At 41.7% G+C, this 18,250-nt stretch overlaps 1 protein-coding gene across 3 annotated transcripts in view; it reads left to right on the top strand.

Annotated features, from left to right (window-relative positions):
• The window catches only part of SMAD9 (SMAD family member 9), a 34,076-nt gene extending 16,112 nt beyond the window's left edge, over positions 1–17,964 (top strand). For 2 of the 3 annotated variants that reach the window (XM_081004158.1, XM_081004159.1), the window contains exons 2-7: positions 6–609; positions 5,924–6,178; positions 6,944–7,081; positions 9,025–9,246; positions 10,264–10,520; positions 12,752–17,964. In XM_081004158.1, the coding sequence (XP_080860284.1) occupies positions 198–609; positions 5,924–6,178; positions 6,944–7,081; positions 9,025–9,246; positions 10,264–10,520; positions 12,752–12,895 (1,428 nt within the window). In that variant the 5' untranslated portion in view covers positions 6–197 and the 3' untranslated portion in view covers positions 12,896–17,964. The remainder of the gene's footprint in view (positions 1–5; positions 610–5,923; positions 6,179–6,943; positions 7,082–9,024; positions 9,247–10,263; positions 10,521–12,751) is intronic. The other variant, XM_081004160.1, reaches the window with a different exon arrangement.
• The last annotated feature ends 286 nt before the right edge of the window (positions 17,965–18,250 follow it).

Below are 18,250 nucleotides of genomic sequence, written 5' to 3'. Positions count from 1 at the left end.
TGCAGAATTGTTCGATATTGGAAGACACTTGCGATGAAATATCTCTAACAACACCTAGGATATGTGTGGACGAGCCTGATTTTGAAAGCAGCTTTCTTCCCAGTGCCGAAATTTGGGCCTCATTTTTTTTTTAAAAAAAGAAAGAGCTACATATCTGGGGTCTCGCTTTGCAATCATACGTATTATCTCCAATTCATATGCACTCCAGCACCTCGATCAGTTCTTTGTTCTCCTTCACCAGCCCGGCTGTGAAGAGACTGCTGGGCTGGAAGCAAGGAGATGAAGAGGAGAAGTGGGCGGAAAAGGCTGTTGACTCCTTGGTGAAGAAGCTAAAGAAGAAGAAGGGAGCCATGGAGGAACTGGAGAGGGCGCTCAGCTGCCCCGGGCAGCCCAGCAAGTGTGTGACAATCCCGCGGTCTTTGGATGGGCGGTTGCAAGTGTCTCATCGCAAAGGGCTGCCCCATGTCATCTACTGCAGAGTGTGGCGCTGGCCTGACCTGCAGTCTCACCATGAACTGAAAGCACTGGAATGTTGCGAGTTCCCGTTTGGCTCAAAGCAGAAAGAAGTGTGCATTAATCCTTACCATTATCGACGTGTGGAGACCCCAGGTAAGCAAGTCATCCCAATAAATTAAAAAAGTACGTATGTTTCAACAGTAATACCATAAACATAAAAACAAAAACAAAAACATGGAGTGCCTATTATTGGATTGTCGGTTACAAAAAAGTAGCAGTAAGGTACATACATGATAAAGTTCATTGATTAATCTCCAGAGAGATACATGCGTTGTAACAACTGGGCTGACTTATGGATGTGACCATTGAACAAAGAACACTTGCCTAAAAATTTGTCTCTCTTCACCTGTCCATGAATAACTCTCTTGCATTGTGTCAAGCGTTCTGAAATTGCTTTTTCCCATACCCATGTGCACTGCGAAGGCAAAATAAGATTCCCCCCTGTTTCTCATTTGGCAGCTATCGCCATCTTGGCAACAGTTAAGAGAAAAGAGACTAGGGTTGGAGATGGAAACGTAGGGTTAAAGTTGCTCTCAGGTGACAAAAGCGCTAATTTGGGATCCAAGATCAAACTATGATTATCAGAGAAATTTCAGAGAAAACATTTTGGATAGTAGATCCCAGAGCATTGCACCCTCTCCAGTCTAAAAATAATTTTTGATGCAAAGGCTACTGGTGCATTGGGTTTCATATTTTGTAAGAAATCTCATTATGAAACCATAAGAATAAGAGGAAAATATAGACTCCTTGATGAAGAAAGAAAACTGAATCAGTTTTCTACGTGAGAAATCTACATTGCTGTTTTTAACCAGGAACCAAGTTCTGCTGCTTCAGGATAGATACAGCCTTGTTAAATCTTGTGATGAATCTGACTAAACATGGGTTGGAAGTAATCTTAAAGGCTACTTTGTGACAGTGGTAGCAATCAAACATCATAGTTTTTAAAAAGCCATCAGGTGAAATAAGCTGTGTCAGTATGAATTTTTTGGCTGCTGTGATATGTTGTGATACAGCATTTGTTTTTATTTATGGGGTTTATTCTGTTTAAGTGTGTGAGCCAAGTTCAGAGTCACTGATGAGAAGGCAAAATTTAATTTTTATTTATTGATTTGTTTCTTTGTTTTAAATACCCTGCCCTTCCTCCTGATTGGAGCCCAGGGCAGCTAACAACAGTCTTTTGCAACCTTGCAAATATACAGAATCATAAAACAATTGAAATTGAACAAATTCATACCAATTCTGAAACATCCTGTAAAAATGTAATAATAGGAGAAGGAGAAATAGATGATTAATTTTCCAAAATAAAGGGGAGACTAGATGAGATGCTGGAGATCTGTGATTATATCTGCCATACGTTGCATTAAAAAAAAAAGTCAAGAATTTGGGGTTGGATTGGGACCACTACACTGGGGAGGTGAGATTCAACCATTCTCCTCCGCTCTCTCAGTGTAAATCACACACCAGGTTATATTTGCGCAGTTAGAACAGTGCTGTGGTCATGTAATGAAATAATTTGCAACTCAGCTCATAATGTTCTGTGTAGTTACAGAGCTACCCTAAATTGGTCAGATGTGCCATGGCAAATTTGGATTGTGCTTCTGTTCTGCACTGAATGAAGGCGACAAATGATTGCTTTACCTCAAGTGCAGCTTGGCACAGTGGAACTCAACTTAACTTTGCTGCTGTGGTTTTGCAAACTCTTGTCTCCTCCTCCAAGCGCTGCCCTAAAGTCACAAATCAGGTGTGAAAAGAAGCTATTGTGGTAGTGGATTCCTGGAATGTAGGTGCCCTTAATTGCATTTCCTGCTCCAAAGGTTTCTCTCTCCTTGTGGTTCTTGCTCATATTTGTACTTGTCCAGGGTGCTGAAACTTCAGAAGGTGGTTTTTTTAAAAAGCTTCTTTCTTAAAGCCATACTAGATGCTATGCAAGGAATAATTCATCAGTCACCCAATACGTAGGTATCCATTGAAAAGCACTCCTAGGGCATGGACTGGTTAACCCTTTGCTGGGGTACCCTGACACCATTTACCCAATCTATGTCCTCCCAGCTGCTTTTTGCCTCGCTGGTACCGTGGAAGCTCATGGGAATTCACGACAGGATGTTGTAGGAGGAAGCACAGGAAAACAAACAAGAGACATTTCATTAACAGAGCCTAAGGTGGTGGTTGTTTTTTGTCCTGCAGTATTGTCACACCTGCACTCTGAAAGGATTGGAAAATCCTGTTGATGATTTGGAGAGGATTAGGCCCCAAATGAGCTCACCTTCTCTCACATTGCTAAGATAATTGGGCTTTACCATGTTGGCCGGCCTCACCTTCTGAAACCAGTACACAAGACTGGTTCAGGGATCAGCCTAACCTGAATGCTTCTGGAATTAGGCTCCTCTGCCAAGCAGTCAACAGCCTATGCTTTTGGTCTTCCTTGTTTTGCTAGTTCTTGCCCTTTCTTCTAAGAGGGCACTGGAGGAGCATAAGAGAGAAAGCATGGATTGTACCTGGTCTCTGAGACTATGGGCAGAGGCTATGTCCAAATCTGGAAAAGATGTGCGTTTGAGTGTTACAAATCAATGAACGATGTGTATTTGTATATGGATCTTTAGCTACAGTCCCGGGAATTGGCCTCTAAAATGCTCAACCTGCTTTCCTGATTGCTTGCAGTTCTTGATTAGTCTCTACCAAAGTTATTTATGCACCTCATGTATCTGCTTTTTGGAATTTAACCTAAGTTCCTGTCTGGAAATATTTTTTAAAATTGAGATCTTCAACTAATATATTTTTAAAAACATGATTAAAAAAACCCCTAATTTTGTGTAATCTGATTTGTCCTATAGGTTGCACAGGATAGTGGGGAGGAAAATGGAGGCATTTGTTTCACTGCATAATTCTGACCCACCTAGGATGTTAATGTTTTAACATCAAACATTAAAGGCATCCCAATACAGGCCTGCCTTCAGTTGTGTTTGGAAAGTTGTATGGTTGTTTATCTGTTTGACATCTGTTTAACTCAGCAATAAAATTCTCCACTCTTGAGTAAATTATATTGTTTACTTCCGTTTGACTGTGGCATTGCTCCAATGGACTTTCCGCCAAAATAACAATAATTGCATCTGTTCTTATGGCAAGATGTGTTTCTGTCCTTCAGCCAATCTCTTCCATTGACCCACTTGCAGTGTAGTGCAGATATAGCCACGGAAAACCCCTTTCTTTCTTTCTTTCTTTCTTTCTTTCTTTCTTTCTTGCATTTATGTATCTTGAGTTTAAGATTATTCAATAAGATTCAAGTGGGGGTGTGCTCAGGAAGCCCTGAACTGAGTCAGGCTATTGGTCCATTTGGCTTAGTATTGCCTACCCTGATTGGCAGAGGCACACCAGGGTCTGAGGCAGGGGACACTTACCAGTTCTTAACTGGAGATTTGAGCCTGGGACCTTCTGCAAGTGGTTGTGATTTCTCTCTTTTAAATAATGTTTTTAAAAAATTTCTGTTTTGCTGCAATCTGTGGCAGCAGCAACCGAGCTCTTCTGGGTGTCCATCCCCCCCCCCCCAAAACCCATCCCCACTAAATGCCCCAAAATGACATTTCATCATAGCATAGCATCATGCCAAGGAGCCATGTGACTGCCACATTCCCCCATGGAAGGGCACTACAATGTTTTTCTTTCCTCCCAACCCCATTCCCTTTCATGTTGTGTATTTTAGGTTGTAATCCTGAGGGCAGGGACTGCCTTACCACTGATATATGTAAGTTGGGTGTTGCTGTTTAGTTTAGCAGCTTGGGTGTTGCTGAAGAGCAGGGGGGAAATGAATATTGTGTCCTATAATTATTTCAAACCTCCTTGCTAATACTGTTGCCATCACCTGGTAATCATAAATTTAATAACGATATTGGTTGATATGATGATTCATTCCTTGGATCCTTTCCTGGCTTGCCTAGTATTGTCCTCCTTCCTGGCCAACTGCAACTTCAGGGTCAGGTTGTGAATTAGATTGGGGAAAATAATTCAGGCAGGGAGACTTGAAAACACTTCTTCCAAGTCCCATACCCCTTTCTTAGTCAAATTAGCACTCCCTCTTCCCCATGGGTGTGTTTAGTTGGGTGGGGGGAAATGTTGGGAGAGATCAGTCATAGATCATAGATCTCCTGCCAGTGTTTCTCTAGACCCATGAGTCAACAAATCTTCTGTTCTCATGTATTTTTTATTACATCTGTTAATGGAGTTAACAATATGTCAGAAAGAAAGCATTATCATATTCTGGGGGTAATTCCATCTGGCCCTTGAGATTTATTGCCCTATAAAGATATAATAGTTTCTCTGACTTCTGTAATACTTGACCTTTCAAATTTCTGTCAACTTTTGGTAAATGTGGCATGGGTGGGTTTTTATTTTAAAGACCCCCTCCATTTGCGGTGGTGGGAAGGGGGCTTTTTCATGTATAATGGTAAAATTCTCCAAATATATGTGTGATTTCCCTAATCACCACCCTTATATTATTATTGTCATACAGTGGTCTTTGTTTCTGATGGGATAGATCCAGTAGAGTTTCCTCTTGTGGTTGTTTTTTTGCTAGTGTGGAAGCCAGTTATTTCCCAGCCAGCCTCATGTCCCATTTTATACATAGCATGTTTATGCACATTTTCTCTATTTGTTGACCTGAAGTTTAGAATATTAATCGCATCACATTCATGTTTTTAATTTTATCAGTTCATAGAACTTGGGAAACAGTAATTTACATTTTCTGAATAAATATATTAATTGGATACTTAGACTAAATATGTTTTGTTATTTGAGATATTGTACTCTATAATTTTTGTCTTTAAAATATGTATGCCAAGGTGATTCAGATACTGCATTGAAGCCTTGCTACTTGCACCACTGAAAATTATGCGTAGTTCTTTCTTTCTTTCTTTCTTTCTTTCTTTCTTTCTTTCTTTCTTTCTTTCTTTCTTCTCCCACCACTTGTGGTTTCTGAAATTTCAGTGTCTTTCGCCCACCAATTTTTAGACCTTTGCATTCTTAAGGACAAGGAATTTTCACAGGTCTCTACTTGTGAAATTCCTAATATGCACTCACAGGTTATTTAATTTCAATTTGCATGTCCTCCCCCACTTCCAAGAATTGCATATGTTCTTGCATGGAAGTTTGGTAACGTGACTGACATGCCAGATCTCAGGAGAGGCATAGCATGTAACTAGGGAGAGGTCGCAGTTCAGTGGTGTGGTGCGTGCTTTGCTGCAGGAGATCTCAGATTCAATCCCTGACGTCTCTTAAGTGAAAAGTTCAGGAGATTCGGGAGAGCTGCTTCCAGACTAATTGGGCAAGAGGAGCAAACGGGGAAACTGCCTGACACCAGTTTAAACTGTGCCCCTAACTGCTTTTAATGCCGCACATGTTTTCCCTCTTGTTCTAGTGTTGCCTCCAGTTCTGGTTCCAAGACATAGTGAGTTCAACCCTCACCTCAGCCTCCTTGCCAAATTCCGGAATGCGTCTCTTCACAGTGAGCCACTGATGCCTCATAACGCGACCTACCCTGATTCTTTCCAGCATCCTCCATGCCCCCCTCTCCCGACGTCCCCCCACATGTTCTCTCAGTCCCCTAGCAGCATGAGCTACCCTGACTCCCCCGGAAGTTCCTCTACACCAGGAAGTCCTTATCAACTTACAGGTAAAAAAATAAATAAGCGGCAGTCTCCCTGAACACGTTTCCAGTGATGATGAATGGGTCTACAGTGTCTTCTCTTTTGGGGACAAGAGGGATGCAGGTGGCGCTATGGTCTAAAACACTGAGCCTCTTGGGCTTGCCGATCTGAAGGTCAGCAGTTCGAATCCCTGCAATGGAGTGAACTCCCGTTGCTCTGTCCCAGCTCCTGCCAACCTAGTAGTTCAAAAGCATGCCAGTGCAAGTAGATAAATAGGTACCACTGCGGCGGGAAGGTAAACGTGCGCTCTGGTTTCCGTTGCACCAGAAGCAGTTTAGTCATGCTGGCCACATGACCCAGAAAGCTGTCTGTGGATAAACACTGGCTCCCTCAGCCTGAAAGTTAGATGAGTGCTACAACCCCATAGTTCCCTTTGACTGGGCTTAACTGTCCAGGGGTCCTTTATCTTTTACCTTTTTGGGAACATGGAACTTTTGTGTGGTATTTGGTTCATACGAAAGTGTACAGTCCGTACAATTTTGGTGCTGGCAGTTGTATTACTTTCATCATTTCATGTGATGTGCACTGTCGAAATGTTTACAATGGAATCTTGGGCCCTGCATCTGATCCTTCATCTGAAACAAAACCCCTTGAAAATCCATCTTAATTTGCATGAGACACGGATTCAGTTTAAGTCAGAAGGTTTTGGTCCTTCTCCAGTGAACCTAAATTAGTCAGTTAATGAAATGGCAGGCCCAGTAGCTTTCTCCTTTTCTTTCCCCCCTCTCTAGTCGAAACACCACCTCCGCCTTACAATGTGAGAGAAACGCCAGGAAACCACCATGGACGCTCTATACATGCAACCGCAGAGAATCAGTTAGTCCTGTCATTGCCCAATGGAGGTAAATCTGCCGATGGAGAACCTGAAAGTATGTAAATACTTGTATTGTTTTCTAGGGGGAAATGACCTGAGCTATGCCTGATTTATAGGCCTGTGACAGGAAAAAAGAAATCAAATCCTTAACCTGGATTAAAAGTGATGCTTAACAAAATTGCTTCCAGTGCTGAACCACTAGAATACAGTATTATTGGAACGGTTCTAATTGATGTGGCTGGAACATTGGTAAACTAGCTAGTTGTTTGAAGGCTACCTCTGAGCTTAGATAACAGCCATTAGGCTGATAAATGAAAACCCAAGGAAGCAGAAACATTCTAGTCCATATTCAAGTCGTGCTTTCTATGTATGTGACAACCAGTGATCCCACCAACTCCAGGGCTGCATGAGGCACTTCTTTCCACTCTAAAGCATTTTTTTTTAATCTCCACAGACTAAGGCAGATTAGACCACTATTCCATTGGTTAGTATCTGATAGGCCTGTTGGCCTATCCAAAGAGCCCTTATAGGCATGCTGCTGTTGAGACACCCCATATTTTCCAAATCTGTTTGCCATGCAGCAGCATGAGGCAAACATAATCCGAAATCCCACTTCAGCAGGTAAGGAAGTGAAGCCGCGCAGCATCCTTTGGCAGTGAATTTTCCAGGATATTGCCCAAATCACTTTTCTTTGACTTAAACCTACTGCCTATCAGTTTTATTGCAAAAGCTGTGAGAGCTTACATTTTGAGAGAGCAAAGAATAACTCCACTACCCGCTGCTTTCCAAATCAATGTGTGTGCCACCTCTTGCCCTGTAAGCTATAACACTTTGCTTTCCATGTTCCTGATTACAGCTGCAGTTTTGTAAACGAAGTCCATTTTTTATTTTTTGATAAAGTGAAGGTTAATTAATGCATTTGTCCTTTTCTGAACTTACCATCTCTAACATTGTTTTTGAGATAAGACAGTCGGAACTGCTTACAATATTTGATATATTGAAGTTTGAAGGCACCTGTTACTGTCTTGAGTTGCAGTGGTGAGTAAGGTTGCAGTCATCCTTCCTCAACACATAGGAGACAGGAGGTGCCAAAGTACACCTCGCTTTTTCATTTATCACCATATTATCACATCTGAAAAGAGGACGTGCTAATGGTCTAGTTCTCCTTGGAACATCACACTTACAATGTGTAGCGGAAAGCAAATGCACTGGTGCCTGCTTACGTCTGCCATAAATCTTACCTTGTAATGTACAAAGCCACTCTAATGCTTTCTGTTCTAGCCTCTGTTCCTTTTCCAAAGGCTGCTCAAGTCGTGTTTGCCCTTTCCATTCCACAGCTCAGCAAGTGGATATTTTCAGGGTGCTTTGTGAACCCTTAGACCCCTTTCCTGAGTTGCTATAATTCAAATCAGAACAGAATTATTCCACCTGCTTCAGGACATGAGTTACTCCTTGTTTTTGCCATGTGGTAGGAGTGATAGTGACTTGCAGCCTTCAACTTGAGGCTGGTGGATTTGATGAATTGTCAGGCACTCTTTAGCAGTGTCAGAAGTGCACCGTACTTAATGGTGGGGCTGTCACCAATCAGAAAATAAAAGCAAAATATTTCATTTTATGAGCACAGAAGGATCAGATCCACTTCTGGACAAATTTGCTGAATGCACATCATGCCATGTTAATCAGGGTAGAATCAGATGGCATGGTGGGGGCATAAAAGCTCACCTCATGGTGCCCAAACACTATCAAAAACTTTCCTCATAGGTCAGTTGCTCCACCCCCTTGATCAGTATCCCTTTTGTCATTTACTGCAGCCAGAACCAGTACCTTCCAGCTGTCTGAATAGACACTTAACAGTATTTTGGAATGATGTAGCTGGAAGATTAGGAAGAAAAGGAACTTGCCACGGAGGCAACTCCTGACAGCATATGTGACTAGACATATTGTTGTGAGGGAAGAGATGGCCCTGTCTCTTTTCTTCATTCTTGACTTTCCTTCCAGACTTCCGGCCCGTTTGCTATGAGGAGCCGCAGCACTGGTGTTCGGTAGCGTACTATGAACTCAACAACCGAGTTGGAGAGACTTTCCAGGCCTCTTCGCGAAGCATACTGATCGATGGCTTTACAGATCCGTCAAACAATAAGAACAGGTTCTGCCTTGGGCTGCTGTCTAACGTGAACAGGAATTCCACTATAGAAAACACCAGGAGGCACATAGGAAAGGGTGAGAGCAAGCCCCTTATTGCAGTGGTAGCAAATAATGTTTAGGACCGCAGGCAGCTCCCCATTTATGCTGGGGTTGCATTCCAAGGCACCCAAAGATTGGGTTGTGCACTTGGGTACGGGTCCTACACAAGGAGGTATGAAGAGCAGGCCACTCGGGAGCACTTTGTTTGCTTTCCAAAGAGTGAGAAGCCTGCAGCAAGTAGGCTCCTTCAAAACATTGGCGAGGAATGTCTGCCAAACTCCTTCTCTTTTTTTTTTTTTAATGATATTTATTAAAGTTTCAAAAGAAGGATACATAAATAAAAAAGAGAAAAATAGAAAAAAGAAAAATACAAAATACAAAAAAAACCAATTAAAAACAGTTCCATCTTTTCATCACTTCTCTTTCATTTACTTGTTTCCCGGACCTCCTCATACCTCCCTTTTTTGTATTCCAGTTCAATTTATTAGTCCAGCAATTCCTTTCCCTCCTTTTTAATCCTGATCTTTAATCTTAATATATTATAGCATTAGGTTTTTACGTATTGAAAATCCAATTTTTCCATATTCTTTTATACCATTACAGCTAGAAACCACTTAACTTCGCCAAACTCCTTCTCCAAGCACAGATTTTTAGAATGGACTGTATTTTAAGACTATAATGTCTCTCTCTCTCAAAGAAAAGTGTCTTTTTTGTATTCTGTATATCACATAATGCACTGTTAAGCAAACAGTATACCATTTTGAATTGACAAATTTAATTGGTGAAGGAGACTACATCAGGGTCTACTGCAGGCAGACTATGCCCCCCCACCCCTAATTTTACATGTACCCAGTCAGATGGGTGGGGTATACCAAAATAATAATGATAGTAATAGTGTTCCATCTTTTGTTTTACTACTTACAAAACTGTAGACTGCCTTACGTGCCTTGGCAGAAAGGCGGTACATAAATGCAGTGAATGAATGAATAAATTTGCTTTTATCTATGTTGAAACCTTTCTGTTTTCTCCTCTCTCCCCCACCCCTCTTTTCAGGTGTCCACCTGTATTACGTGGGGGGAGAGGTGTACGCAGAGTGCGTGAGCGACAGCAGCATCTTTGTACAGAGCCGCAACTGCAACTACCAGCACGGCTTCCACCCTGCCACCGTCTGCAAGATCCCCAGCGGCTGCAGCCTGAAGATTTTCAACAACCAGCTCTTTGCCCAGTTGCTGGCCCAGTCCGTGAACCATGGCTTCGAGGTGGTGTATGAGCTGACCAAGATGTGCACCATCCGAATGAGCTTCGTCAAAGTAAGGACTCCTTCCTGTCTTCTCTACCCCCAACCTTACGGTTGTGAGCTGCCAATGTGGCAAGATTAATTGTCAGCGGAGCTTTTTTCGAACAGCAGCCAGCAAAGCAAGTTCTGCAATTCACAGACACGGGGGAGCAGGTGTTGCTTGCGTGAGGCGCTGCATGTTAGTTCCTTTCTACCCAACCTTCACGTAGGATTCAAGTCAGAGCGACTGGGGAAATTGCCACATGCCTCTGTAATTTGTCAAGGTGGCCCCTCCTATTCCTGGCCATAGTTATTGGAAGGCAGGCAAGGAAACGTGGGTGGCTTTTGTTCACCCACGTAATAGCCACATCTGCACACTCTTCTGTGGCAATCTTCTGGTCTAATTATACACAAGGACATCTAGTTATTCAGTCTGCTTATTTGGGTGAACAGCCTGTACTAATCGGATACTCCTGATATTTACCTAGAATCCTTTGAAAGGCTTCTAGTATCTTAATCATATAAGCTGGTGGCACACCAGGTTTGTATATAAAGGGTAGCCCATGGGGCCCAGTGAAGCAAAACCAGTGTGTTTTGTGACTTGGGCACTTTTGTTGTTGTTGTTTAGTCGTTTAGTCGTGTCCGACTCTTCGTGACCCCATGGACCAGAGCACACCAGGCACTCCTATCTTCTGCTGCCTCCCGTAGCTTGGTGAAACTCATGTTCGTAGCTTCAAGAACGCTGTCCAACCATCTTGTCCTCTGTCGTCCCCTTCTCCTTCTACCCTCCATCTTTCCCAACATCAGGGTCTTTTCCAGAGAGTCTTCGCTTCTCATGAGGTGGTCAAAGTATTGGAGCCGCAGCTTCAGGATCTGTCCTTCCAGTAAGCACTCAGGGCTGATTTCCTTAAGAATGGAGAGGTTTGATCTCCTTGCAGTCCATGGGGCTCTCACGAGTCTCCTCCAGCACCATAATTCAAAAGCATCAATTCTTTGGCAATCAGCCTTCTTTATGGTCCAGCTCTCACTTCCATACATCACTACTGGGGAAAACATAGGTTTAACAATACAGACCTTTGTCGGCAAGGTGATGTCTCTGCTTTTTAAGATGCTGTCTAGGTTTGTCATTGCTTTTCTCCCAAAAAGCAGGCATCTTTTAATTTCATGACTGCTATCACCATCTGAAGTGATCATGGAACGCAAGAAAGTAAAATCTCTTACTGCCTCCATTTCTTCCCCTTCTATTAGCCAGGAGGTGATGGGACCAGTGGTCATGATCTTCGTTTTTTGGATGTTGAGCTTAGTCACCTTTAATATACTTGTCAGTGTTTTTAAGCAGAGGGGGTTAAAGAACCACTTAATGAACCAAGAATCTGATGGGCGCCAGGTTGTGTCAGACACGGTTTCATTCATATAAAGTCAGACGTGAGCATTATGCAACATAACAGATGGCCTGCCCCTCTCTCTCTCTCTCTCTCTCTCTCTCTCTCTCTCTCTCCAAAGTCTGATTTCTTCCTTCCGCCACCTCTGTATCCTATTACGGCTTGTGATTGACATGTTGCAACTTAGTAACAAATAGAAGAGCCTTAAAACAAAGATTTTGGGTGATTTACATAGGAGTGATTACCTGGCATTAATGTACACATTTAAAACTATAAATATGTTCAAGGTTTGCGCCTTACACCAAAACAAGGTAAGAGAAAATATTCACTTAAGTGGGTCACAAATCTTATCTCTCTTCCTCTGATAATATATGCCTTATGAATGAAAATTTCTGCTTTTGTGATGGGTGATGATTTGTCACTGAGTGATGGTTTGCCTGTGTGAAACAGCTACTCACAATCTTATCGTCTCCAAGCACAGTGCTGCTCAGTGAATGCAGTTCATATGTTCATTTGTGAGTCATTCAGGTGTGAATTGGGCCTCTGTAAGTTCAGAAACCATCCTCAAAGCAAGTGCATTTGAGCTACAGACCTTTAGCATCCTAGATAATGACCTAAGAGAGTGTAAAATCTGTTCAAAATTGAGACAATGCAGTGGAGCTTTTTGCTTTACTGCAGATTTGTCTGTGATCAGTTTCCTTGAATGAACAAATTTATCTTGCTGCAATTAATTTTATAATTTATTGTTCAGCCATTGGCCATCACAACCTTCTCTTGCTACAATTTGATCTGCCTTGATGGAAAGAAGAATAAGATGGCAAATACCATGTGAGTGTTTGGTGTTTTTTAAAAATCCTTTGGCATTTGTTCCTCTGTTTTGTAGGGCTGGGGAGCAGAGTATCATCGGCAGGACGTCACGAGTACTCCGTGCTGGATCGAGATCCACCTGCATGGACCATTGCAATGGCTAGATAAGGTGCTGACGCAGATGGGTTCACCTCATAACCCAATCTCCTCCGTTTCTTAAGAATCCTCTACCAACCACCTATGGGATGCAGAACTTTCTCACCTTGCAGCCAACCTAAATTTCTGTATGTAGCTGTAAATATATGAAGGTTTATGTATATAGTATATTGTTGGTGGATTTTTGTCATGCTATGTTCAGTGTTTTTCAGTTCATAAGATGGTTGTACGATCTGTTGTGTTGCTGCCTGCTGACAAAGGTATTGATGTTTGGGTTTAGCAGGCCGGTTTGTGGTTAATGGAATAAGACCAGTGTTATTTGTATTCTTAAAAAATAAATAAATAATAATTTAATGAAATTATGCACTAAGCAAAGTTAAATTCTACAGGCCCATATGCATTTTGCAAATCAAGCAAAGTTGGCTCATAAAAACCTTGCTAGAATAGATGAAGCTCCATCTAGTCGACTTTCTGCAATAGCCTCTGGAAGCTCAGAAGTGGACAGCTTTGAATACCCTCTGTTTTGCCCCTGGCAGGCAGTACTCAACACGAAATCTGATTGCAGAGGTTCCATTTATTTATCACAAATAAATAGCATTTGCAGGCCTGCCTTCCATTAAATGGCCTATTTGTCATTATTTGGGGTAATTTATTGCACCTTTGTCAGTCATGGGAAGGGAGCAAAACTATGCTTGGCAAGGAAACCCCACCCGCCAATCTCATAGAAGTTGTGCCGATTCTTCACACAAACGCAGCACTGTTCCCGAGTTTTCAACCATGCTGTGCCCATGTCATTTGAAGCCTCAAGTTTTAAAATTTGCTTTTCAAAAGGAGGATGGCCAGTGCTGGAACTATGTGTTAAACTAAACAGATGGCTGGTGCTCACACATTTAATTCTCACCTCCCATGCCGGGGTTTATTTGTTTGATTTTTTTCATGCTATGTATTATGTCTATTTAGTTGAGAAGACAGTAGTGTGACCAGTAATGTCCCTAGAACAATTGTCCTAATACGCTTGGCCCGGGGCCCCACATCATCCAAGGCACATGCAGCCCCTGCTGAATACAGCCAGTGTTTTTAGTTCTTCCCCCTGCAGTGTTGTCTAGGTCAACATTCCTGTGTCATGGCATCAAGAAATTCTGCAACTCCTCTTCCACACCCTCTTTGTTTATGTGTGTGGTGGGGGACATGCACCATCATGAAACCAGGACAAACACTCAGTACTGGGTGTTAATGGGTTTATACATTTTCTTTAATGCCCTAAATCAGTGGTTCTCAACCTGTGGGTCCCCAGATGTTGCTGGACTACAACTCCCATCATCTCTGAGCTCTGGCCTTGCTAGCTAGGGGTGATGGGAGTTGTAGTTCAACAACATCTGGGGACCCACAGGTAGAGAAAGGCTGCCCTAAATGTTTCTGGTAACTGCTTCTTGCTTACTGTAATATGTAGCTCCTTCTTTGAATTCTCTAGTTAACTTTTTTCACATAAAATGTCCAATTCTGCATTTTTGTGTATGTGAAAGGGAGAATTAACATAATAGTGAAATGCAAAAGATTTAAAAGGCTGTAATTGAGGGGTGGGCAGAAAGTAGATTAGGATCTGCTAATAGATCTTGGGGCGATAGGCAGTAGATCAACAAGGGACATGGAGAAAGCTAACAAGGAGTAGACTTTTATGGGAAAGGACTGCAAGCTCAGTTCATTTCTGGTACCTAAAACAAATTCCTGGGCTCAAAATGTGTTCAGACAGGAACTTGTGTTTTTTGCACCTGGCTCTGACTAGTAGATCATGGGGTTTTAGAAAAAAAGTAGCTCCGGCAACCCTGAAGTGTGGTTATCCCCAACCAGTGGGTAGGAGATACAGAGCCAGTGTGGTGTAGTGGTTAAGAGCGGTAGTCTCGTAATCTGGGGAACCGGGTTCGCGTCTCCGCTCCTCCACATGCAGCTGCTGGGTGACCTTGGGCTAGTCACACTTCTCTGAAGTCTCTCAGCCCCACTCACCTCACAGAGTGTTTGTTGTGGGGGAGGAAGGGAAAGGAGAATGTGAGCCGCTTTGAGACTCCTGATGGGGAGTGAAAGGCGGGATATCAAATCCAAACTCTTCTTCTCTTCTTCTATATTCATTTGTCACAGTCTATTATTTTTTTGCATTTCATTGTCAGTTAGCTACATCTTTTTGAATTGGACAGACTGCTCTTGCTACAAATATGCATCTCTGCTGCTCATCGGGATTTTGAGGGAATAGGAGAAACGAAACAGGATATCAAAATGTACATGAGTAGAAAAATAGATATGGACAACATTTAATGGTGTCATATGAGTGCACCTCATTGACGTAGCATCTTCAGACAGGATTAGTTATACCTAGGATTGCTTGTCTCTACCTCAAAAAAAGTGCGCCTATATAAAGATGTTTCAAAAATGGCAGGATGCATATTGCTTTAAAAGATAGAAACTTCATCGTTTCCTGTGTTTGATGCAAACATGGAAGATTCTTTCTCTCACCAAACAGTATCTAGGTTACTTGTTTCACAGTCTAATTAGTGCAGGTTTGTTTTTGTTTTTTGGGTATCTTCTTACACTTGCTGCGCTAAGAATCAAATGAGTGTTCTTTTTGCACCTTCCAGAAGCTGTGTAGCACATGACAGCAGTGGTAATTAGGAGCACAGACTCTGAAATATCACTGAGCTGCCAGCATCCTTAATTTTCAATGTTTCTAATAATGGACAGTTAATGACTATTAAATCATCCTTAGCTTCTAAGTCAGAGGCTCTGTTCAGCCACAAAGAGCAGAAGTAACTGAACCCAGCACATAGAAATAAACTAATTACTGCCACAGTGGGGGGGGGGGGGAGAGACGGGGACCAGACCATTTCCTTCAATATTCAGTTCCGGCTCTTCATATAGAAATGGCCCCTTTAAATAGTACTTTTTGTACCAAGTTATCAACCAGTATAAAATTTATAGCCTTTCAATGTTCTCATAAATATGCCATCTGTTGAGATGTGCTGCCTGAAAGATTTAAAAGCCATTTACTAGAAAAGCTATTTATCGATGGCCAGTTTAAGGAAAAGTCATGTTTTGAGGCAGTTATGTGTGTCAACAATTCCAAACACATCGAAGCCTCTTGTGGAAAATCTTTTATCATTGTGGAGCTATGAGTGTCATTATTATTTTTTAATGTATCCTAGTGTTCAGGCCTGCCATTTTCCTATTAAGAAATTATGTGCAAAATAATTCTCACAGGAAGGTAGTGAATGAAGTGCTGCTAGTATTTTACTGGTGTTCATTGAATATTCCTAGTGAATATAAGGCGGCCTAATAGGCCTTTTATTCTCAGGTTTTAAGTTGCCTGCATGGCTCAGTGAACTAGCTTTGCTGGAGTAAAAAATTAAACTTGTCATGCATAAATGATGCAGGTAAAATGTTAATGATATCACAGGATAATGTTGGCTGGATCATGTGGTGGTGAAGCATAAACATTGTTTTATGAGTAATAAAGCAGAGGGCTTTTTTTCTTTCTTTTTTGCATTTGAAAAGATTGCTTACCTGCAGCTACCAGTAACCACAGCTAGCCACACACAGCTGGGATCGTTGGGTCAGAATATGTGCCCTTCATCCAGGTTTGAAACCTGTACACTGTAGAAATGAAGTGCTGAGCCACAGCCTTTGGGGCACACTCCCACATAATGAACTGCTGTGATCAGAAGCATCTCATCCTACTGCCTAAAATGAAGGATTCCTAGACAAGATTACCAGACCATAGTTTTTAACCAAGAGGTAATTATATCTGAAACGTTGTATGGAACAATGAACATATGTCAGTTTTCATGGGCAGACCTGTACCATGAGTAAAGACAGGTTCTTCAACTAACTGCAAGGAGTTCTGTTGCATCGAGCCAAAAGTATAATCTAGTCCAGTATCTTGTTTCCAACCGTGATCCGGCAGATATTTCCAGGATGTCCTCAAAGGACATGAAGACAGTCTTCCTCTGTCGTTTGTTGCTGTTCAGAGACATACTGCCTTTAACCATACTGCTTTCATTCAATAGTACTGTTGGCAGTTTTGGACTCTGGGGAATGATCTCCTTGAGTGGGCTTTTTTTTAAAAAAAAAAGCTAGCAATGCATGTTACTTACTTAAAGTGATCTTACCAGAGGGTCTCTTCAAAATGTGGTCAACCAGCCTTGTGTTGCACTTTCTGCTAATTTTGATGAGTGGAGCTCTGGCCTTTTGGCTCAGAGTCCTATGCTGAGTGCCCCGTGGCTAATAGTTGTTGATCACCCTATCCAAAGCATTTTAAAAAGCCATTTCTACAGTCCATCCCCTCGTGGTGTGGCAGCAAATGCTGTAGGTTAACTATCTGTGGAAATAGTACTTCATTTTGCCTAAGCCAATTGTGGGAACAAGCTCATGGTGAAAACCTTAAGAGATGCTTCTTAAGTCTTCCTCCCAAAGTCACAAATGTAGACATTAAAAGATGCATACTGGACTGCAATCATCACACTATATAGATTATTTCCTTTGGTTTATGTGAATTTTACAGTCAAATCCCATATTTGGATACTCAGAACTAAATCCCACTAAATTCAGTGGTGCTTACTCAGATATATACAAATAAAACTGCAGTCTTACGAATGGAACTTACTAAGCATAGTAAGCTCAGTCTAATAAAGCTTCCTGACTTATTCAAGGTTGTAATTAGTATCAGAAAAGCTTATTAAGGCTGCAGTTTTATACGCAGCTGGAAGGCAATCCCAATTAACTACATGACACTTGCTTCCAAGTGGACATGTAGAAAATGTTACTATATAAATGTTCCTAACTTACCGAATAGAGGTTTTATTTTTTTCTTGTGCAACACTAATTTTCAAGAATATGTAATTTTATGCAATTTGACAATTTTCATCGACTTCATTTGAAACATTGTGAAATATGCATAACAGTTTTGTTTGGGTAGATGGGCATTAAAATCCTATATTGAATTATTCAATACTAAACCCATACATCTAACATGACAAGCAAAATTGCTTTGAGAATGTAGGAAATTGAGAAACGTTGCTCATAATCTGTATTTGTATAATTATTGTTTTGTAATTTATTAAATGCTGTGTGTGCCTGACTTTTCTGGGAGATTCCTTAGGCTGGCTGAGTGTGTAAACAACCATGCATCTGAATAGAGAAAGCATCCCTCTTAAGTAATCAATACCTTCACTGAACTGTTTCCAGGAATCCCTTTACTAATAACACCACAAAGGATTCTGCAGATCATATTTTCCATATGCTCTACATTTGGATGAGGAGCCAGAAAAGGCTGGTGCCTCCAGTAGGTGACCCAGAATCCTGGATGCACTAAATTGGTCAATTCAATCCCCTGAAGAGACACTGTACAAACACAAGCCAAAGAACAAATATCTCT

The sequence above is a fragment of the Podarcis pityusensis genome (assembly GCF_964106645.2).
Source record: "Podarcis pityusensis genome assembly, chromosome: 4".
NCBI lineage: Eukaryota > Metazoa > Chordata > Lepidosauria > Squamata > Lacertidae > Podarcis > Podarcis pityusensis.
Note: the sequence above shows the minus strand (reverse complement) of the source record. Positions and strands in the feature narration are given on the sequence as shown.